Here is a 24,050-nt window from a genome sequence, read left to right on the forward strand (position 1 = left end):
TGTCAGGCCTGTCAGAGTGAAAGCAGAGCCTCTATCAAGCCTCCAAATCTCTGAATTGCTGAAAAGGGAACACGAGTCCCCCTTCGACACAGCCTCCTTTTTTACACACTGTGTTAAATTTCTATTCTTTCTCATCCTTTTTACCTTTTGACGGCCTTCTTTGTGTTCAGGCTGTGGGAAAGTTTCCCGTAATGGTGAGGTCATCCACCACCAGCAACTACCCCCACCCCAACACACACACACACACACCATAACTACCCCAACCCCCCACCCCCACCCTCCATGCTGTCCCTCCAAGCCAGGCAGGACTGCAGGACGGCAGCGTGTCCCACTTCCAGTTCCTCAGCACTCCCCACTGAGCAAGAACTTGAATAGAGCCCGATTCAGAGCTGGTATCTGATGATCTGGCCTCCTAAAGCAAGGCGCGACACACAGACACAGACAGACATCAGTCAATCTATGAGGCCCCCTGAGACCTAACAGGCATGTAAAGCACCCTTTTATGACAAGTGTCCCAAAGATACTCCTCATCCTCTTGAGACACAAGCTTGGACACACACTGGCATCGGCTGGTTTTCAAGAGGGTGGTTCCTCGCGCATTTGTGGACCTGCTCAGTTTGGTCTGCAGTATTCTAATATGAAAACGAGTGCAGTCAGGAAAACGAAACCAAGAAACATCAGAAAATTAAGCAATACTTGAGAGTTCTGGATTCAGTATAAGATATGGCGACTGACTGCTACCATCTGTTGACAATGCTGCAAACTACACAATGGTTTTTAAAATCCTCACCCAAAATTACTGAACATCGTTTTTCACATTATATACACCAAACACACTCTTTCTAGTTAAATAAGTAAATTAAACTAATTCGGGTTACATACATCAATGAAAAATTGCTCTTCCTTTTTTTATAACAACGGTCAAATATATTCATCTATGCGCTCAACTCATCCATAAGGAGGCTTAGTAGAAATATTAATAAATAGTGAATGGCATTTAAATCACCTTATTTAATAGTTTTTTACTGCGCAACTGTTTCTGATCAGTCACTCAATCATTCTCAAAGTGTTAAAAACCAAATTAAAACTTGATTAAACCAAGCAGAGGGAACATTATTATTGCTCCTAAGAATGAGAGGAAGAGGAAGCTCTTGTGGGATTTTATCATATTGTAAAATTCAGAAAAGGAAGGACATGGAATTAATTTTGAAAGGAACTTCAAAATAATAATCACAGTTAACTAGTTTTTGCTAAAAAAGAAAAAAAAAAGAAAAGAAATTTTAGTCAATAACAATATAGTTAAAGAAGAATGGCATTTCCATTCTTTTATACATTTCTGACACTCATCCAGACTCGGGCAGCTGTAGCTCAGAAGGTAGAAAAGGTCATCTGCTAATTTGAAGGTTGGTTCAAATCCTTCCTGCTCCGGTCTGCATGTCAAATATCCTTGGGCACGATACTAACCCCAAGCTGCTCCCTGATGCATCCATCACAGTGTGAATGTTAGATAGAAAAAGCACAGAAACAAGTGCTGGTGTGAATGAGGCAAGTTCTATAAATAAAGCGCTTTGAGTGCTCATGAGTACAAAAGCAGTGTGTAAGAATCAGTCAATTTACCACTCCACCTTCTCCAGTTTCCAGTCCCCATTTAAATCACTTCCACCTACAGTGATTTTAATTTTGCAGTATGGCTCTGATCTAAGACTTCTCTCATGAGGAAACCAGCACAGGGATGACAGTGATTAACTCAGATGGAGCTAGAAAGAAGGATCTGAGGGGAAGGTGGGTTGCAAAACGGCTTGCAGATACATAAATGTAGACAGGCTACAGGAGCTTAAATACTGTGACCTAAATGAGTGAGCCAATGTGATGACACTGAGATCAGTTGATCTGAAGTTACTTTCAGCTTGCTTAATCATAAGGGGTCACTACACCGGGTAGCTCTGCATGTCTGATTGGGCAGAGTTTGAATGGGCAGATAAAACTGTCAAGGGACACGTGTCTGCTCTCAGGATCAAACTGTTAAGCTGCGGTGGACTGAAACGGTACACTCGATTTCTGGCTTTACATCAGAGCGACAGAAACAAACAAAAGTTAATCTTTGACATGCTCCAGTAATTGAATGGAAAAAACCATTTTGTAACATGGAAACAGTAACAATACATCAGAGATTCATCGACATTCATCAAAAGATCCAAAGAGAAAATTTAGGGCATAATAACTGCACACAAACCGGATCAATAAAAGACACATGAACAACTGTATATGTAATAGCTCACTGTGTAAAACATTACAAAGTATTTTTCCACAATTTGCAAGAAAACTCCATAAATTCTTAAGTTCACTTCCTTTAATGCTAATGTACAATATGTGTTAATATACAAAAAATATATGACAAATATATTTTGGGAAAATAAAGACAATGACACATCTTTAAAATGGATAAATATCTCAACCAATACATAAACATGACATAAATGATTCATCTTAAGTACAGGGAAACCAAAATATTGCCTGTCATGCTAAAATATTGTTGGTTTCACTGAACATAACAATTAGTTTACAAAAGCTGATGATGAAACCTGTTTTGACTCTTTTTACAAGTAAAACACAGAAAAATCAGAATTGAAATTGTGTTTAGAATATGTGTTTGTGTGTGGACTATCTAATATTCCTTGATTTGAAATAAGTGTGTTACAATGGGCAGTTTTCACTGTCTGCCACAAGCAAGATCAATGTCATAAGTGTGTTTAGAATAAGTTTCAAAATAAAATTTCAAGAAAATAGCCAAAATGTGAACTGACTTTCATACTTTTGGCTCCCTCTGGTGCTAGCATCCTGCAGTGCAAAAGACAAATGTACTCCGCAGGTAGGAATAGGAGCTGAAAGCGCTGGAGTGTAAGGGTTCAAAGTTTTTCATATTTATATGCCTTTTGGGCAGGATTCCTATAAGTCCAAGTTCTTTACTCCACTGCTCAAGTCTCTTTCTCGCTACTTCTTGTGCGACCCGATCATGACCTTCGAGACAAAGTTGACAATGGCGCTCGCAGGCTGCTCAGGGTCGTGCTCAGCAAACAGATGGCACACGTTTTCAGTCTCACTCTGAGATTTTCTGGCAACAAATCCAAAGATCCTGGAAGAAAACGAGAGAGACACACAAGAGAAATTTACACAACAGCAGGGAAACTTTTCACCTCTCAGAACAGAGACTTAACGCCAAACATGGATTAGATGGAAACGAGCTGTGGTCCTCACCAAAGTACAGTAAGACTCCATTTGTTTGACATTTTTAGCAATAGTTCAAAGATTAAACAAAACAACTGGATTTTCAAAAATGAGTACCACTGATATTGATCGATATTAATATTGATATAGAACCAGCTCTACAGTTTAATCAGCTTTAGTACATTTACAAAAGAAATTCATATGATTTTTCTAATGCACACTCTGATTAACTGACAACATGCACGAGAAGACCCTTTCTAAAGCTGACTTACTTTGCAGTGGAGCCGCTGTCTCGTGTCCACCTGTTTGGGACAGAAGAAATTAAAATCATGACACTTGTGTCCGTTTTTGACACAATATGTTCAGTGAGTTGAGTTTAGATAAGGTAACCCTGATGAATGAAATGAAAGTCTCATTGATGCGAAAAAGGACATTTTAGGTACAAACTGAGGATGTGTTTTTCACCACTTTTCCATGAAACGTCTCCCATTCTTCAGTAATATAACCTGTTCACTTTTTTGTACTCATTTTCCTGTAAACATTGGCCAGAGTCTGTTTCGATTCTTTAAACTCTGTGAATTCTTAAAAATTTGTTTCCTGTTTTGGAAAATACACATTCTTCCCATGCATCCATCCGCAGTAATGTTAGACTATTAGGCTTACTGAATTAAATAACAAATCGTATTTTTCTTCAATCATTTTGAGAGACATTTTCGACTTGGAAGTTATATCCATCTTATATATGCAGTTTATGGAAATGCATATGTGGATATGCACTGATATCCATGCTGCTACCATGGCGGAATTATACTAGTTGTGTTATTCCAAAGCACACTTTCTGTTCATGTTGTCTTTAGTAGCAGTTAGCATCCTATGTTTCTCACACAATGCCTTTAAAGTGGGTCATGAAGGGATGTTAACAGTGACCCAAGAAGCTTTTGTTTCACAGTTTGAAAGCCATGTTTCAGCCATAGTCCTGTAAGTATCAGACGCCTACTTCATGAGTACAGACTGAACCTGGAGAAACCTCTCTTTGTTTTGTTACACAGATGCCTTGAAGTGTGTGCAAAGCTGTATTTTTGTTATCCGTGTCCAGTACTCACTTCCTGCCCTGCGGGTCCAGAGAGCAGAATATGACAGTGTTGACAGCGTAGTGTCTCCTGAAGAACAACCTGCAGAGTCAAACAAAGAGTCTGTGTGAACACATCAGATTTCTTATCGGTGTGTGTTTGTGTATGTTTGGCCTGCAGGTGCAAAAAATGCTCACTTCCGCTGGTTGTCAGTGAGTGTGATTCCCTGCGCTGAGACTTTGAAATGTACGACAGTGGAGGGAGGTGGCGGATCCATGGAGAGCGTGACTGTGGTCGCCTTCTGGACCGCCTGGTGGCCCGTGAGAGATTCCAGCTCTACGGAGCCCAGGTACCACACATTGCACGCTACAATGGCACAAAGAAAGAACAAGTCTGACAAGCTTCTGCTGATAATAAATGAATATTCTGTGTGCACAGATTAATTTAAAATGTCATACCTGCTCCTTGTTTGAGAAGCTCAGCTGCTGAGTTCGTTGCTGTCTGTGTAGAGGAGTCATTCAGCTCCTCTAGTGGATCTGCAAACACAAGATAGTGATGAGCTCTCTTGAAAAAACTCACAAATTACACCAGTGCGTTAACAAAACAAACTGCATTTGTAACCAAGCAGACACGAGGTACGTAACTCCTGCTTCATCTCTAGTACATGGTAGTGTAAAAGTTTGTGAATATTCAGAAGCGTGGGGATAAACCATCTAACTGAAGTATTTTTCTCAGTTTGGGCTTTTTGAATATATCGTAGTCACATGTCGAGACGTTGGAAAGAGCATACAAAGACTGTACATGGCAACATTCTTTAGCCCAATTGTGGCCCATCCAGTTTTCTTTGGGCCACAGTCAGCCTTGACTGATGGAGTTGATTCAGGGTAGGTTTGGTGTAAATGAATCCCTAAAAATACAAGCGTACTGACACGCTGGGAGAATCTGTAACCATAACTGTACAAAAATATACAAAAAGGAAAACAACAATTGGTTGTTGTTTTCCTTTTGGAAAGTCTTGCTGTTTGCAAACGACATAAAACCTACTCATAAAATTCAGTTCCTAATAACTATGACAAGCGTGTTCCAGATAAAATGATTTGGAAATCCGAGTGACTTTCAAAGACCAGGAACTAATTTGAAAATATTTGTCTTGCATATTTTGGAAAAAGTAAACAAAATGAATATATAAGAAAATATAGATGGAAATAAATGTAAGCAGATTCAGCTCCATCCAAGCAAAGTGTGGAGAGAAATGTAATGGTGTGAGATATGGCCCATGAGTTCTTCAGCAAAATGTATCAAAGCATTTTTCTTTGTGCTACACTCCATTTAGAAATGTATTTAGGTATTTACTGCACTGTTTTGTGAAGTCCTTTTTCATATACAGATGTCAAACAAAGAATGAAAACATTTAGGAAAAGCAGTGACTTTTTATGATAGAAAAAACTTGCTCTGAAAACGGTCAGGGAGTTTTGCACAGTACTGTATTTAAAGCATCTTCATTGCAGTGCCCCTTTTGTAATATCCTGTGCTTAACTGACTGAGGTAATCGATTCCCTGCTCCACTTGTGTTCCCATTCTGTGATATAAATTTATATTTCGTTACCTTTGTCAGGCAGAATGAGTTTACAGGGCAGAGCCAGTGGCGTGATGGAGTGTTGACACACCAGCGCTGTGAGACTTCCTGTCAACAAAAATCATCATGCGTATGACTATTGAGATGAGTCAGCTGCACTCCAGTGTTATGACCAGTAGGGGGCAGCATGGTGCTTGTCTGTTATGACCTGGGATGGACTATAAACAGCTATGAGGAAGCATGCTGCTCTCCTAGCTGTCGTTAGACTTTGATCAGGTCAAGGCTGTTATGTTTTACTTGGGTATTTAATCTGGATCATAGCGTGTGAAATGTTTCTCACCAAAGTAAGGCTCATTGGGGCATCCTTTAAGCCGAACACCTTTCTGTGTGCACTCTATCAGGAAGTGTCTCACCAGCTCATTAGACAGATCTCCTCCTGCAAAACATGGCCTCATGGCTTAGTTTATTCATATCTATAAATTACATCAAAGGTTAATATTTAATTAACATGAACTGTAAATTAAAATAGTGATAAAAGTCCAAAATACTAGGAAGCACACTCCCATTTAGCTGACTCACAGTGCTGAGGTTTGCACCTTTAAATATCATTTTTGCAGTGCTCTCTTGGCAGCTCACAGAAAGTTTGTGTATGCAGAACATGGCATTCAACCCACCTTTTTTGCTCTGTATCACTGTTGGAGGAGGTGTAGCCACCTTCATGGCCAAACCGTATGCGCCACGAAATGAATGGCTGTCTCTGACAATGAACAAACCCGGCTCTTTGTCCTTCAGCACCGCGATGGCTGTTCAGTAGGTCAACAGAAGGAGGAAGCAGAGATAAGCTAAAGTTAGACTCAGTCTGCATTGTACATAGAGGAAACCTTTGCACGAGGGTGTATTATCTTCTCACAAGTGGCCATTAACCACTGTGGTCCAAGACCAATATTTACCTTGGTCTCTGGAAATGTCGGGCTTGTACCAGAACTTGGAAGTGTCCTGAACAAACTTCACAGTGTCCTGCTTACTGCCAGAGTCTGCAAGACACAGGTTAAAGCTCTCTGTTAGGTTTCACACCAACTTTGAGCCAAATATGACCAGACTCACAGTTAAAGGGTGAGCACATCGTGTAGCCACACAGACAAAAATATCTTCAGTTAGCCTGATTCGTGATTTTTGGTGCCACCACTTTGCAACTTAGATTAAGATTGCTCTTACTCTTTCTATAACAAAACCTAACTAGTGACCAACGGTAAGTTAACAGCCAACATGTGGTCACGTTTGAATCATGTTCCTAAAGAGCCTTGATCATTTTAACATATTATAATATAGAACATGAAATTAGCTAATTGGATTGAAAAGGCAAAAGACCTGTGAGTGACTCAGCTTTTTCTCCCTGAACTGAGTGACTATGCTGGACAGATAGTAATGGGATATCATTATGAAACAAATTCTGTCTTCCAGATTTGACTCTGAAAACAGCTTTACATTATACATGTATTATACATATATATTTTGGGCTCTTTGTTATTACATTTCAAACACTCTTACACCTTAATTAGCTAGCTGTTCAATTTAGTGATGCCTGTTTTGACATATTTGAGCTTTCGAAAAACACTTCTCATTGTAAATGAGGAGAAGTGCCCATCTTATCTTAAAGACCTCATAGTACCACAACATCACCCCAACAGAGCACAGACTGCTCTCAGACGTCTGGATCACTATTACTGTTGCTCCCTCTATTCCTATGACATTTAAAAGAAGAATGGGAGGCGGAGCCTTCAGCTTTTAGGCCGCTCTGCTGTGGAACCAGCTTCCTTTTTGATAAAACATATAGTCAGAGCTGGATCAGATGACCCTGAATCCTCTCTTAGTTACACTGCAATAGCTGTAGGCTACCAGGGGCTTTTCCTTAATGCAGAAGTGTTTCTTCTTCACTACCTTTCTCACCCACTATGTGTTTACAATCCTCTCTGCATTCATTTATTAGTTATTATTAACCTCTGGTTCTCTTCCAAAGCATCGGTTTTGTTCTGTCTCTCTTCTCTCACCTCCAAGTGGTCATAGCAGATAGCCACTCCTCCTTGAGCCCTGGTTCTGCTGGAGGTTTCTTCCTGTTAAAAGGGAGTTTTTCCTTCCCATCGTCACCAAGTGCTTGCACAAAGCGAGTCATCTTATTGTTGGATTTTCTCTCTATTATTTGTAGGGTCTTTGCCTTACAATATAAAGCACCTTGAAGTGACTGTTGTTATTTGGTGCTTTCCCTGATGTGTGCATTTAGCCTTTTTTCTCCTTTAATTGTTGTCAACTCAGTGAAGCATTTTCTGTTTTACTTTAATGTAAACAAAGATTCTTTTGATATTAGAATCCACCTTCAATCCTGAGGTGGAAGCATAAAATGTCCCACTGGATCAACTTTGTAATATAAATCTCTCCTGTTTTTACCATATCCTGTAACAACCCCAGCTCAATAAACCAAAAGGATAGCTTTGGATGTTTGATTTGACAAGGACAGTTCAAGAAAGCCAATTGGTGTAGTGCACAGTCTGATGTATCTGGTCAAGGAAATGAAAGTCATCTTCAGTTTAGGATGCTTGCTGCATTTGTGTGGTTCTGGTTCAAAAAGTTGTTAATAGTAAGACTGGGTTTGGGGTGGTGAGTTTTACAAAGCTATCTTTATAGTTTGAAATGTTCATGTCAGGATCAGAGAAAATAAATTATCAGTGACACATTCAGAGAATCTATGTGGGACTGTTTACCTGCTCCAGGTGACGAGGCCCCACTGATTCCTCTTAAGGGGTCAGGGGTCATGGAAGATGAGAAAGGGATGCTGAGACTGCTTCCACTACGAGGGCTAGAATATCCACTCAGTGAAGGGGAGCGGGAGCTAAGCTCTCCCCCTTCACCTCCCCTTCTTTTCTCAGGCAACAGTGGAGCAAGGCCCTCCTCTCCAAACAGGTTAAAACTACCAAGGCCCTCCATTGCCTCCAGCAGGCTCTCCTCCAGGCCACCATTCCCCAACAATAATGAGGACAAGTCTGTGCTGTCCCTCCCCCTGTGGGCCCCTGCGGGCCCATGAGGAGAACTGTGGGCATTGGGAGAGTTGAGAGATAGAGGAGGTGATGGCTGGGAAGGATACGGGGAGTTCAGGGAGTTTGAAGTATGGTCGTGCCACACTGGAGGAGGAGTGGAGCTGTGGGAGAGAAGGTTATGATGTGGAATTTAAAGCATACACGTAAAAAAGACAAAAGAAAAACACAAGGTCAGGCAGTGCATCAGTGTGAAGTGTTACAGCCAACATACACTATATTGCCAAAAGTATTGGCTTCTGCCTTCACAGGCCTATGATCTGGAGTGACATCCTGTTCTTAAGCCACAGCCTTTAAAATGCTGTCAACCCACCCTTTGCAGATATGCGAATTTAGGCTTCTTATCAACCAATCAATCATGTCTCAAAAGCCACAATCAGTTTGTTTACATTTAGCATGTATCGTTATTGACTATGTGCATCATGTTATATTGGCTATTTTCATTCATCCTAAACTGGTTCCTTGAGCATGAAAATGTGCTTCTGTGGCTGGACCAGATCTGAACTCAAAAGAACACCTTTGTGCTTTTGGGGTGTGGTAGGAATGGAGACTTACAGCATTTGCAGCTGTAAAACTTCAGAAATGATTCTACCCAGCATTCATATGGTCATTCAAAACTGCTCGTTGGAAACATACCCGGTGAGTATGGGTATGGAAGTGTCTGTGTACCTGTCTGCGTGTGGGAGGTGGCTGCCCGATGACACTGAGCACATGGAGCCAAAGATCCTCTGACAGGAAGCAGGAACGTCTGATCTGAATATCTCTCCCTCTGTGGAGCTGCTGCCGTGGTTCATGCTGTCCAGGAAACTCCGGGAATCTGGAAAAAAAAAAAGGAATACAAAATGAAGCAACTGCTATTCTACTGTGTTTAGTGTCCAAAAAAAAAAAAAAAAAAACATACGAGGGTTCGACGTAGTTCCAGAAACTAGCCCACAAAATCACTGCTAACTGGTGCTTGTTTAAGCTTTTGTTTGGGACCCTACCTTTGTTTGGATTATAGACTGAGAGTTGAAACACACCTGTTGAGGTTTGACAGAAACTGTTCATATAAGGAATAATTCTTTAAAGTATATTAAAGTATTTATTATTTATTTATTTATTTATTTATTTGTTCTCACCTTTTATGGAGACTTGTTTAGATTGTGTAGATTTCCGTTGTTATATTTTATTCTTGGACTCTAGTAGACTAGCTTTGCATGATTCATGATCCAAAATAATTTTTGTTTGTCCTAAACTGAATCTTGCGCACCTCACGTCACACAGTACCGTATATTAAGATCACACAACCTTTAAGCCAACTTTATTCTGATTGGCTGCCTTTTGCAAACAGAAGGTATGAACAGCACTTGGTTATTTTGTTGGACACTCAACAAATCCCAGTTAGAAATCTCTGGGAGAATTCTGCATTGATAAAGAGAAAGCTGACTCTCCTTTTCTTCGCCCAAGACAACCAATTAACAGCTGAACTACAAAAATATATGAGCCAATCACGTTGTTGCACAGACACATGCACACAGCTGAGGTTGTAGTTCACAACAGTTTGGCCAAGATACATACTGTATTTGTAAATGTTCCAGTCTATAGTTGTTGTGCTAAAGATGTAGGTAAGGTCAAACTTGTGGTTTTTCTTGGTTGACTATCGATAATGTGAATTAGCAATTGCTCAGTACTGCTGGGATGGACTATCACCTTGGATTGCTAAATGGCCAGACTATCACAGAAAATGAGGAAAACATAACAGGCCCACATGGCTTCTGTTTTTAATTAAGTTGCTACGTAAAAGAGCTAAAAGTAAAGGATACATGGCTGATGTTTCGGTAGTGCTGACTTTACCAAACTGACCATTTTTTAAGCTCTGTTTAAGAAAAAATTCTGTGTAACCATCGGGACTAACATTCAGTTAAAACTCAAATCGCACATACAGAAGAGAGTTAGGGAGAGGTTATCGGAGCCAGTCTGCCAAGAAAGTACATTTCTGTGAATTGACAGTGTGTGTGTGTCTGTGTGTGTGTTCCAGGAGAGATGGGGGTCACTCCAAACATCCACACTGGGCATTCTGATCATGCAGTGTGTCATTCAGCAAACATGAGGGCAGGCTTCCTCAGACTGCAGACAGGACTGTGAACTACGATGAGTCACCGAGAAAATAGTCAGTCACTATAAAGAGCTCCTTGTTTGGCTGGCTGCCCCCCCCCCCCCCCCCCACCTCCCCCTTCCTCTCTTCCGCTCGTTCTCTCCATTCAAGTACTGGTAGATGGAGGCATTTTGACTGAGCTTTGTTTGTGATCATACTGGACAAGCGGCATCATCTCAAGTGGATTATATAATCCTACATGCTGACAGTGAGTTAATGAATTCAAAGAATTTGTTACAAATAAGGCCCAGTGTGTAAAGTACACCGTGTGTGTGTGACAGAATAAACTGTGCAACAGTTTAAAGAGTAAAACTTAAAGTTAACTAGCTTACATGTTCTCTGTCCTTAAATTCCTAAGGTTACCTAAAAGACAATATCAACTCTCTGGGTGACAAGTCCTGTTATTATTAACTAACCGTGTCTGGATTCTGGTGCATATCAACAAAAAAAACAAAAACAAACAAAAAACACAGTGGTATAAAGGAACATTTCTAAATTAAATCCAGGAGTAATATAGCAAATAATGAGCGTATTTTTCATCAGCCACTAGTGAAATGCTATGGCTTCTTGCCATGATGCTATGAATTTCCCACAGCTTAATGTTCACATACATTTTTACAGTGCCAACACTCTGTATGGCATAACAAATGTCCTAAAGTTTAAATGTAAAGTGTCAATATAATGGCAGCTGCTGTGGTAATGGCTCCTTTCAAACATATCAAAAAGTTTATTTTGTATGCTTTAAACTAGAAACTGGTGCCACTTGAACTGGCACTTCTCTGGTCAGTTGGTGACTGAATTTCTAAACGCGTCTGACAAATAACAAAATTTGAATAGAAGCTAGGTACAGCTACCTGTGCTTCGGCTAAAACGGCTTCCTTTTCTTACAGAGTTTTGAAGGGCTTTTGTTTGTGTTGCAGAGTGACTTTTACAGAGTCATATCTGAATGCTTATTCATCACAGCTATTTGTCTGCAGGTCTTAGAGAAAACAAATGGGTTCTTGCATATGCAAAGATGCTATTTTATGTTACAAGGAAAAGTGCATCACAGTCCAGAAAATATACTAATAAAAGTTAAAGATAAAAGTAGTTCATGCAAAAAAAATAATAGATTAGTGTTATAATATCATTACTTATTGCAAAAGCACCCACATCAGATACTTAGAGTCAAAAGGGACCTCTTCAAATTAATTGTTCAGCACAACTAAGAATTTAAATATCTAAATTATTTTTGAAAAATTAAAAGAATGAAGGAAAAACAGTGAACCCTTCTTCCTGAAAACCTAACACCATGAAATAGTTGGTATGTTGCCTGAAAATTAAGAAACAATCTTCTGTGAATCAGTTTTTGTAGAGGAATAAGTGCGACACCAATCACTGAAATGTGGTGCAGTATCAGAAATATGAGATGGATAAATATGTAAAGAAATGTACTTATTGACAAACACCACATTCCCACACAGTATCCGATACACCAAACAGTAACAGTTGACACTCAAATTGAACTCTCGAAGGTTAAAGGTCAAGAGCTCAGTGCACAAAAAGTTACATAAATAAAACCAGGCGCACACAAACACACACGCACATGTACACACATAAGCGATAATGTGCAGTTCAGAAAGCAAAGATAATCCCGGGCTGTGTTGGTGTCGTTGTCTCTTACGGGGAACACACTGAAGGGAGAGCAGCAGCCATTCCCACAGTCACTGTCTATATTCCTCTCTGGGGATGATTCCAGGAATGCAGCCAATTCTCATCTCCCCACCGTTCCCACGGTCGATTATCTTCACCGTGATTTTTCACATCTGTGGCTCATCTCCCCTCATCCCAGCATGTTTGCTTAATTACAGAACAGCCATACGTGTGGCAACACCAGCTGACCCCAACCTGACCTCTGACCTTAGATTCTGCTCTGTGACTGAATCCACAGCCTGCTTTACACCTTTCACTGGCAGCAGCTATGCTATACAGTATCCATAGCTACACACTTTCAGGAAGGTACAAATTAAAGATGAAAAAAACCCAACCTGTGCTACGCATGAAAATAGAAAACTGATTTTTCATGCAATATATTTCTTTACAAGTTTCTTATAAGACTGCATTGCAGGACAGGACATGTATCTTTAAGAGCATATATATATATATATATATATATATATATATATATATATATATATATATATATATATATATATATATATATATATATATATATATATATACATATATATATATATATATATATGCTCTTAAGAATAAAATTCTCCACTTACTGATTCTTTGCTTTGTTCATGTTTGAATGATTCTCAGTTCAAAATAAAGCTTGTTCATGTAGTACTGGGCTTTGGTGAATCTCCTCAGTTGTTTTAAAGATACAAAAATATAACACCTTAGACCAACTGTATTATTCTATTAGTCAAATCATAGGATATAACCTTATGTATAATTACATACAAACAGACTGGATACACCGAAACTACAGAACCCAGAGCACAATTTCCAAGCAACAAAGGTGAGTTAATCTGCATTTATCTTTCCGGATAGACTGAAGTGCATGAACACATTTTTATTTGGATTGTGTCTCATTCAACATGGATTCACTTGAAGCATCTACTGAATAAATAAACATAAGCTAAATCACAGGTGCAGAAGGTATAACAAGAGCAAGCTTAGTGCTAACTGTAACAGAGTGTGTAGGCAGGAGGCTGCTTGAGTGCAAAAGATGCAGGAAGATGATATTTATAAATGTACAATACAATGAATCTTGCCAGTCTAAAGAAGCTTGGAAGAAGGTAAAGCAGAAAGAAACATAACTCCAGGAAAGAGGAGCTGAAAGGAATTATGTGTGAAACATCTGTCCACTGAATTTTGATAGACAGCTTTCATCCAAGTCCAGGAAGATCACAGCTATCATCCAAATAAAGGCAGACATAGACATACAATAGAAAAAAATGTATAAATTAATGGACTGAATGTTGCCAATGAAGTCTAGAGTCAAATATACTCCACAACAAACTAAATGGACAGTGTAACCATCCAGGTTTGCCAGATACTATACACTCTGGTGGTTTAAGTAAAATGATGAAAATTTGATGCTCAAAAAAAAAAAAGAAAGAAAAAAAAGTGTTGGCATGTAAGACATCAACTTATGTTAATAGTGTGGGTTAAAAGAAGAAGATGATGTTTTGGGAAGGATAGTCATTTCTTCATTTGAAACAGAAAAAGCAACAAAATCTTTGTCAAATCCAAACTGCTGAGCCAACCTCCACTCTCAGCAACCTGTGGTTCACACTGGTTCATGTTTCCGCTCACAGTAAACAAGAGTCATTACTATCAATGGCAGCTAGAAGTCTCAGTTATTTGCTGGAACTAATGATTTAATCAGATTCCTTGTGTCATCCTTACTCATGTTCAGGTGAAAAATGGTCTTTTGCTAATTTGCTAAATACATTAATCAATCAATAATCAAGTATACTTCTGACTAAAATCACCATTCAATAATTATTATTATTATTGTTTTTGATTAAGATGGTAAAATACAGTTATTTACCCTGAACTGCTGAACAGAAAAAATAGTTTTAGTCTTTGAATGTTGTGCTTTATTAAAAAGAAGTCAGGAAACATGTAACTTCTAGCTGCTTAAAGTTTATTTACAGAAAAATATGTTTCTGTTCCTAAAACAGTAGCTCAAGATACCAGAGTTATATTGGTGGGTCCATCACTTTGGTCCAGACCAAAAGAGCTCAAGTTTTCACATGACATTTTGTGTTTCAGTTCCTTCCCTGTTGCACTGTAAATTTGTTCATTTCGTCACTTTCAGCTCTTAGCGTGATATGCTAAACTTGGTTAGTAACCAATTCAGTTGCTGAACAAACTATGCATTGAAACTTTAGGATGACTTTTTTTCCTTTAGCGTTTTCCTGTGCACTGTTTTGCTCTCACTTGAACAAAGCCTCTTCAGTTTACCATTAAACCATGCAAAACATTTTCCAAATGGCACAAGCCCATGTGGGCACAACTGCCAAGCACCTCCACCCCTCCAACTCCAAACGCATGCACACACACACACACACACACACACACACACACACACACACACACACACACACACACACACACACACACACACACACACTTTTCTGATCACAGTGAGTGATGGTTAGGTGGATCAGACTGTGAATGCGTGTACTGTATACCTTCTTGCTTAGAACAAATATGAATTCTATTCAATAAAATAAAACCTGATCTGGAGATTATATTTTCCTCAGACTGCAGAGCCTGCTGAATAAATTAGGTAAGATACAGCGGGCTAATGTTTTATCTGACAAAGAAGAACTTTGTGTGGTGCATTATTAGCAGAGAAGGCTGAGCCTACGCACATACATAAACACAAGGATGCATGCAGCTCTGCTGGAGAAACGGCATGCTGACCACAGGAATGCAGAGTGCAAGTATTCAATACACACACATACACACACACACACACACACACAGACTTAGGCTGGCACGTCTGGAGTTTCACAGTATGTTACAGTACAGCTGTTCACTGGGATCACAGACTGCAGCTTCTCAGAGAAACAATGGGGGAGGAAGACACCTGCTGCTACCCATATACCCAGTGAGACTATGTATTATGAAGAAATAATAATGTCAAAAATAGTTTAGCTTAAGTAAGGTTCTTGTTCATTCCGGTGAATTTAAAAGTTAAGCCCTGACAGCAGAAACCTTAATTTTAATGAGAACAAGTCAAACCCCGAGTTGAAGCTTAATTTCTATATAAATCTGCCAACGTGAGTTTTTGGATGATTTAAGTACTGGTTTCCTGTTTATAAACAACTCCAATTCCGAGTGTGCAACAGGAAGGCTGAAAATATGCTGAGGTCTTAGAGATGGACTTTTTCTGTGCGTACACAGCATTTCTCATACTTTTTGCCTATTTGATCGATACCTGACAGCATGCAGTCGAATTTTGATGATAAATAGCAAAATACTTACAATCACTTAAAAGACAAAATGAAATCTGCATTTGTTTAGAAATCAACAGCAAATCTATTAAATAAGTTCAAAGTAACATTTGCATATGTAAGTACCAAACCTCTTGTAATTTATCAAAAATATTTACAGACTACATACAATGGATGGTATATATGTGCAAAAACTACAGCAAATTTTTAAAGCATATTGAACAAAGCACATGAATCACCATTTCCATCTGCAAACTGATGATGTTTAGGTTGGGGGAATAAAAACTGCTGGTGCTAATTCTCCAATTGAGGAGTATTCGTCCATTACAGAAGAAGGAACAACAATTACTACATCTCTAACAAGACGTCTGTCCTCTAAAAGAAAGGCAGAAGGCATGATGAAAATATCTTTTCAGCTTGTTTAATATATTTCTGTGAAGAATCTCCACACACATTAGATGTATTTTAAGTCAGTTTTTGCTAAGTTGGCTCTTGTTATGTTTTGCTTTTTATCTAAAAGCCAAATTTCAGTATATAGTTTCATATACTCTCATTGGGAGAAATTGGTTGCTGTGCTAAAAACCTGCTAATGTTTGCTTCTGGTGCTAACAGATTTTAATGGTTGCCTATAATTTTTCATGTTTGTCGCCAAACACTCACTCACTACTAGACGAGCAGTAGTAGCACTTGGGAAATGTAGAAGATTTGCCTTCAAGTTAAAAGCCTTCAAGTTAAAAGTTAGCTAATGGGCTTTGAAGCCAAACAGTGTCAATCTGCTGTTCATTTTGCAGTTTTCACTATAGATCAGTGTTTGTAGACAAGTCAGTTTCTTCTCTTCAAATGACAACCACAGCAATGTGCCAGCAACCAACGTGATCCACATCCAACTCATCTGGCACATGTAAAACATTTGCTTCTGTTTTTCTTTCTTGATTTTCTAAACTGAACAATACAATTATGATTAAGTCTCCTTACTGTATGGGCAATTTAGCCAGGACCTAACCATCAATGAAGATGATAAGCTGCCAAAAGTATCTCCAAAAGCAACTTTAAACAAATTTAGCCCATTTTTCTGCAGTCGGATCAACTGTTTGTCTGAGTCTGGGGAGAGAAGGGCATGCAGCTTTCTCTTTGGTATCACCTGGCCCTAAATCAGAATGCAATCAGCTGTCTGGTAAGGCCTTACTTGGAAAAAAAAAACTCAATCAATTTGAGTTTCTGCGGTGTCCTCCTTCCTCCTCCTCCTCCTCATCCTCCCATTCAGCTATTCAGAAACTTAGTGTCCAAGTTGTGGGGAGGGCAAACTAGTAGGAGGTTGTATGTGAAACAGATTCCTTTGCTCTCTGTTAGTGTTCAGACTGACAGTTTTATCAACTCAGTAAATTGGCAAAGGAGAGGGAGTGACGAATAACAACACTGTAACAACAGATTTCTCATAACAACACTGGTGAGAAATCAGCTCAAAAGGACGAAGGCAAGGAAGGCAGCAGGTCCGGATGGAATCTGCTCCAGACTGCTCAGGGACTGTGCAGAGCAGCTCTGTCAGGTGGCCCTGTACATCTTCAACCTGAGCCTGAGCCTGGAGAGGGTTCCTGAACTGTGGAAGACTTCCTGTGTGGTTCCGGTGCCAAAAATCGCACACCCCAGGGAGCCCAACCACTTCAAGCCTGTTGCCTTGACTTCTCATCTGATGAAGACCATGAAAAGGCTCATCCTGCACCACATTCAGCCACTGGTGGGCTCAGAGATGGACCCCCTGCAGTTCGCCTACCATTCTGGAATTGGGGTGGATGACGCTGTCATCTACCTGGTGCACCGATCCCTCTCTCACTTAGAGCAGGCGGGGAGCACTGTGAGGATCATGTGTTTTGACTTCTCCAGTACTTTCAACACCATCCAACGCGCACTACTGAGAGGGAAGCTGGAGGGAGCCGGAGTAGGCAAACAGCTGACTGCATGGGCCATCGACTACCTTACCAACAGACCACAGTATGTGAGGCTCCATGACTGTGTCCGAGGTGGTAATCTGCAGCACGGGGCCACCACAGGGCACGGTTCTCTCACCTTTCCTGTTCAGCCTTTACACTTCAGACTTCTGTTATAATTCGGACGATTGCCATATACAGAAGTTCTCAGATGATACAGCCATCATTGGATGCGTATCAGACGGGAATGATCAGGAATACAGGGGGGTCATCAGTGACTTTGTTGGCTGGTGTGAGACCAACGTACTCCGAATCAACGCCGGCAAGACAAAGGAGATGATCATAGACTTCAGGAGGAAGTCACCCCCTACAACACCGGTGAACATCCAAGGGAAAGACATTGAGATAGTGGACTCTTATAAATACCTGGGTGTTCACCTCAACAATAAACTGGACTGGACTACAAATACAGACGTCCTGTATAAGAAGGGCCAGAGTCGACTCCACCTGCTGAGGAGACTGAGGTCCTTCGGAGTCTGCAGAACTCTGTTAAGGACATTCTATGACACTGTGGTAGCATCTGCCCTTTTCTATGCAGTGGCCTGCTGGGGGAGTGGATGCACGGACAGGGACAGGAGCAGGATTGACAAACTGGTGCGGAGGTCTAGCTCCGTGCTGGGATGTCCCCTGGAGTCTGTGGAGGTGGTTGGTGAGGAGAGGATGTTAGTAAAGCTGACATCCATCATGAACAACCCACATCACCCACTGCATGAGTATGTGAGTGGGCTGAGCAGCTCCTTTAGTCAGAGACTGAAACACCCTCGCTGCAGGAAGGAGCGCTTTCGCAGATCATTCATCCCAACAGCAGTTAGACTCTATAACTCCTCTATCACGATGTCATAAGTCACTGGACACTGTGAACATCCACGGTCACCACTTCATGCATAATGGACCTTCCATGACCTTCCAAGCTATATAGTTTATGTCTTCCATATTTCCAACTATATCCATAATCACATACTGTGTATGCTACCATTGTATATAGTGTATTATCTTACTTTTTTCATTGATTGTACTTATTTGTATTTTTGTATTTCCTTCATATATCTGTACCTGAGCTGAGGCGACGCAAAAATTTCCCCGCTGTGGGATCAATAAAGTCTTATCTTATCTTATCTCTTAAATAAAGTCCAGTAATCAAGACTGTGTTTGAAGGGACTAGACCATCGCTCGGGCTTTTATTAGGGCATTGTCATGATGACAATGATTTTATGGACCACAGTCAGATTCAGTGCTATGGTTTCACTCATAATATAATGACATAACTATGCAAATCAATCATCACATGCTCATGTTATTCAGTTTTAGCTCCCTCAAGATGAAGATGAATATCAGTATTCTTCATGTATCAGTAAAGCATGTAAACAACCCAGATATTTGATCAGTTCAAGTGAAATTCCTCAAACTTGACCCGTCTGGAGAAGTAATCACATGTTGGAGCCTTTCTAACACAGTGGAGACATGCTAACTAAAAAACAACTTGTCAATTTATTTTTTCTGTCTCAAATCACTGTAGGTCAAATAGACATGTTGATAAGTCTAATACAGCCATTCATTCAGTTTAATTCAAATTAAATTCAAATTTAACACAACAAGTAATTAAAATGCTGCACTTTTTTTAATCTGTCTGTGTGGAAATAATAGTTACAGCAAAATAATGAATACAAAATAACTGGATGTAAGTCCTCTTCTGTGAGCATTTCTGCTGCTCCATAAGTCTATATCGTTGTTTAGTTCTTCTGAGAGATAAACCTTACCCTGTTCAAATCTGGCCATAAACTCCACCCTTGTGCAAAGATCATGTCATATGGACTGCCTATAGATTCCATACTTCCTGCTTTGTCATATGGTTCCAAAGTGCAGATGTACTAAAAATGATTGCAACATCAGCATTTGCATGCTAGACAATGTATGCTCTGGTTAGTCTCACATAGCCAGAGCTTTAACACGGACCAGTTGTTGATTAATGGTTGGAGGAACAAAATCCTTGTTTCGGTTTTTCCATCTTGGTGCCTGTGTCCTGAACAGGCCCTCTGTCTGCTCTGTTGTCAAAAGTTTCCATCTTGTGGTTTGATTTTCTCAATCTTTGCCCTTGCTTTCCTGCGCCACAGCAAAAGTCAAACATCTGCACAGTGTCTCTGAGCAGCCTTTGTCAATAAATTTGTCCCATAGGGAAATGGAGCTTTTTTTTTAAACTTCTCTAAATTCTGAACCTGTTATTGACACTGTGCAGCTACTTATGCTAACAACAACTATCTTCAGATTCCTTGATATTTTTGTCTAGTCCTGTTCTGTCTTCCTTCCTTCAGCCCCAACTGGTTGCAGCAAGTGGTCGGTTTGGTGTTAGCTCACAGGACTCATCTAGTTGTTGGGGTTTTCTGTTTTCTCTGTATTGTTGTCCAGTCTTTACCTTACCATATAAAATGCTTTATGTAACTGTTTTTGTGATTTGGCACTATGTAAATACAACTGAACTGAAAATTTAAAAAACAAACAAAAAACTTAGTGATTAGTGATAGTGCTTAATTTTAGTGTGCAGTATGGTAATAAACGAAAAAAAATTCTTGAATTGCTCTACTTTAACCATAGTACTTAATTCTTACTACTTAATAGTGTCAAATTCTCATTGAATACACTTTTTTGGTGATTATTTAGAATTAATTAACTGAAAATAGCTACTTGTTATAGTTATTAGTATTTGAAAAAGCTTCTACACAGTAAAAGGGCTAAAGTCAGAATACTTGAACATTTGAGGGCAGCAAAAACATATTCTGAATGCAACATCGAGGAAACATCATGACACATCCACTTCACCATAACACTCAACCATTTCTGTGGCTGTGGCTTTTATTTCCGCATGTCATGCAAGAGACTTTTGTACTTCTTTCACTTTTATCCTGACTACAGGGCAGTGTTGACATCATGCCAACAATTACCAATGCATCAACCATAACAGCATCATAACAATCGTCATAGAGAGATGACTCTGTTTATTTGTTAGTTTGTAGCTGTTCTTTCTCTGTGGTGTTGAGTTTTCATGTTTCTATCAAGACATTTTGTGCTTTTGGTATTTTACTCTTGTCTGCAGTTTAAAGCAGTTTAACATTTTGTAATGGAATTACACCTGTTCTTTGCCTACGCCTGACAGACTATCTCTCTTTACCCATAAATGTTGGACTGTTTTCATTAACCACAGGTGGGTAACAAAATAAAGGGAAACAGTGACCCTTTTGACCCCTATTATTTAGGGATCTGGTCATCATGCTGTTGGGGGCAGTTTCCTGTCTATCCTGAAGGGACAAGTGAACCAAAACTGCACTACAAATCAACCCAGTGTTGTTCTGAGGGATCACCTTTATTCTGTGCCCAAGGTAGTGCTCTCTTTTACGATATACAATGCCTCCTGTTCATATAGGAACAAAGACTCACTGAAAATCCAAATCATGTGAATCATAAAACTGGATCTCAACATAGTTGATTGCCTATGGGAGACTGTGAACCACTGTGTTTGGAAAAACTCTATAGCAGTAAAATGATGGATCACTTCTCTATGGAGATGTGGAAAATCCAAGTCAAGACACACTGAAGCTGTTCTGGAGGCATATGGTACACTCAAGACCTGAACTCTTTCCACCATAAAGAAGTACCCTCAATGATCAGTTTTGACACCTCTGTATATATAAATAAAGATTTTGTTTGATGATAATTAGAATATTTTTTCTAGGATAGCTGCATAGGCAGAGATCCCCCTCACTAACTTCTGATGTAAACTCAGCCATTTTGTTCTACAAGCTGGCCTGAAATATGGCAAAGAAACCACCCATTTCATAAAAGGGTTACTCAAGGAGTGATTTTGATAATGAAGCAGGTGATTTTCTTTTAATGTGCCACTCTTCTCTAGTTATGTATGTGCCTAACTTTCCTTCTCTGTTGCAAAGCAGGGATTATTAAGTGTGCCTATGCCAAAAGGCACACTTATTACTATTGCTCGGATTTATTATTATTATTATTATTTTCCTTTTTCAGCCTGACACAAGCTTCATATATGTTATATCATTTTGTGCGGCTGGATCAGGAATGGTGTGCTATGACTTTTGGTGTTTATTACTTCTATAGTTTTTTAAATTATGAATATTTTAATGCAAGTTTTTGCCCATTCAAATGAATGGGAACGAACGAAAGTGAAACTTTACTTACTTTGTGGTGTGTTTGCTCACTCACTTAATTTGTGGTGTGTTGGCTCACTCTAGTGGTATGTCCCCGTATTTGGATTACCATAATGACAACAATATGAACGGCGCGCACAGCGTCGGTGCTTTCAGGAACCATTGGAATTCTTAAGGTTGCACGAAGCATTGAATAGTTACGGTAACGGCAAGGGTGTATGCTTGGTGGAAAACTGCATATCCCACAATTCAAAGCACGCCTCTACCAGTCAAACAATGGCGGCTGCCACTTGGTTTAATATATTCCTCTTATTTGTGTTTCTAGGTCACAAAGTAAACTTTTAAGATATTTTCAGGTGAGAATGTAGGTGTGTAAACGTCAAATATCTGCTCGTTTTGTCAAAACATCCCATATTGGCAACAGATTTTTCACGATGTTGGCTAGCTAGCGCCGCTTCACTCAAAAGCACCCAGGCTTGGCTTTCAGTGAGGCGTCTCTAACTCCTTTCATCCCCGATAGCTCCGCAAACAGTCTTTGTCTTAGCTGGACTTATTTTTCGTTTATATGGGCCGATGATGCTGGTCGATGAGGAAAAACTAACTGAGTTGTTTGGTGGTGGCTAACGCGGAGCTAGCTAGCCACCGGTATGTGTCTCTTTCCCCTCATATGTGGGGAAAGAAACGTGAGGCGGCCGCCGATCGACCGGTTTTCAGGTGAGAATGTAGGTGTGTAAACGTCAAATATCTGCTCGTTTTGTCAAAACATCCCATATTAGCAACAGATTTCTCACGATGTTGCTGCTAGCCGGCTAGCTAGTTCGGCCGGCCGGCTAGCTAGTTCGGCCGGCCGGCTAGCTAGTTCGGCCGGCCGGCTAGCTAGTTCGGCCGGCCGGCTAGCTAGTTCGGCCGGCCGGCTAGCTAGTTCGGCCGGCCGGCTAGCTAGTTCGGCCGGCCGGCTAGCCGGCGCCGCTTCGCTCGAAAGCACCCAGGCTTGGCTTTCAGTGAGGCGTCTCTAACTCCTTTCACCCCCGATCGCTCCGCAAACAGTCTTTGTCTTAGCTGGACTTATTTTTCGTTTATATGGGCCGATGATGCTGGTCGATGTGGAAAAAATAACTGAGTTGTTCATATACCGGTGGCTAGCTAGCTCCGCGTTAGCCACCGGTATATGTCTCTTCCCCTCGTATGCGGGGAAAGAAACACCGATCGACCGGTGGTGGCTAACGCGGAGCTCAATCGTGGATAAGGGAAACCCAATGCAGGAGAAGCAGGCGGCTGGTGAACTGAATTTCAGGTAAGACGTTATTAACTGCACTCTATTTGGGTCAGATATAAACCGAGTTTAGGTGTAGTTTATTTTCGTTGTGCTGACAGTTACAATAACTGTACTGCGTGCTAGCTAGCACGACGGAGTTTCTATACAGCTGTGCGCGCTAAGTTATTGATTTTGAACTTTATGACAGCCTCCCCTATTTTCAGGCGAGAATGTAGGGGTGTAAACTTCAAATATCTGCTCGTTTTATCAAGAAGTCCCATATTTTATCAAGAAGTCCCATATCTCTCACGATGTTACTGCTAGCGCCGCATGGCAGCTAGCTGGCTAGGGCGGCTTGGCTGACACCTAGGCCGGGCTGACTGATACCCAGGCCGGCTCACGCTCTCGTTTCACCGCCGCATGGCAGCTAGCCGGCTAGCTGGCTAGCGCGGCTTGGCTGCCACCCAGGTCGGGCTGGCTGGCACCCAGGCTGGGCTGGCTGACACCCAGGCCCGCTCACGCTGTCGTGTCACCCCTAGTCTTTCGTGATGACTCTTGGTTGGCTGCTGGACTTATTTTTTATTTATAT

The 24,050-nt window shown here is 40.4% G+C and overlaps 1 protein-coding gene across 5 annotated transcripts in view; it reads right to left on the reverse strand.

Moving 5' to 3' along the window:
* Window positions 1-2,332: 2,332 nt before the first annotated feature.
* Window positions 2,333-24,050, reverse strand: part of LOC146649432 (tensin-3-like) — a 55,172-nt gene continuing 33,454 nt past the window's right edge. For all 5 annotated transcript variants that reach the window (XM_085387365.1, XM_085387364.1, XM_085387363.1 and 2 more), the window contains 11 exons: window positions 9,627-9,774; window positions 8,628-9,061; window positions 6,822-6,905; window positions 6,546-6,674; window positions 6,212-6,307; window positions 5,902-5,979; window positions 4,754-4,831; window positions 4,493-4,661; window positions 4,329-4,397; window positions 3,498-3,527; window positions 2,333-3,133 (listed from right to left, as the gene is read on the reverse strand). In XM_085387365.1, the coding sequence (XP_085243491.1) occupies window positions 2,992-3,133; window positions 3,498-3,527; window positions 4,329-4,397; window positions 4,493-4,661; window positions 4,754-4,831; window positions 5,902-5,979; window positions 6,212-6,307; window positions 6,546-6,674; window positions 6,822-6,905; window positions 8,628-9,061; window positions 9,627-9,774 (1,457 nt within the window). In that variant the 3' untranslated portion in view covers window positions 2,333-2,991. The remainder of the gene's footprint in view (window positions 3,134-3,497; window positions 3,528-4,328; window positions 4,398-4,492; window positions 4,662-4,753; window positions 4,832-5,901; window positions 5,980-6,211; window positions 6,308-6,545; window positions 6,675-6,821; window positions 6,906-8,627; window positions 9,062-9,626; window positions 9,775-24,050) is intronic.

The sequence above is a fragment of the Rhamphochromis longiceps genome, linkage group LG17 (genome assembly GCF_057381845.1).
Source record: "Rhamphochromis longiceps isolate RC_006_pf linkage group LG17, R_longiceps_female_GT1.1, whole genome shotgun sequence".
Lineage (NCBI taxonomy): Eukaryota > Metazoa > Chordata > Actinopteri > Cichliformes > Cichlidae > Rhamphochromis > Rhamphochromis longiceps.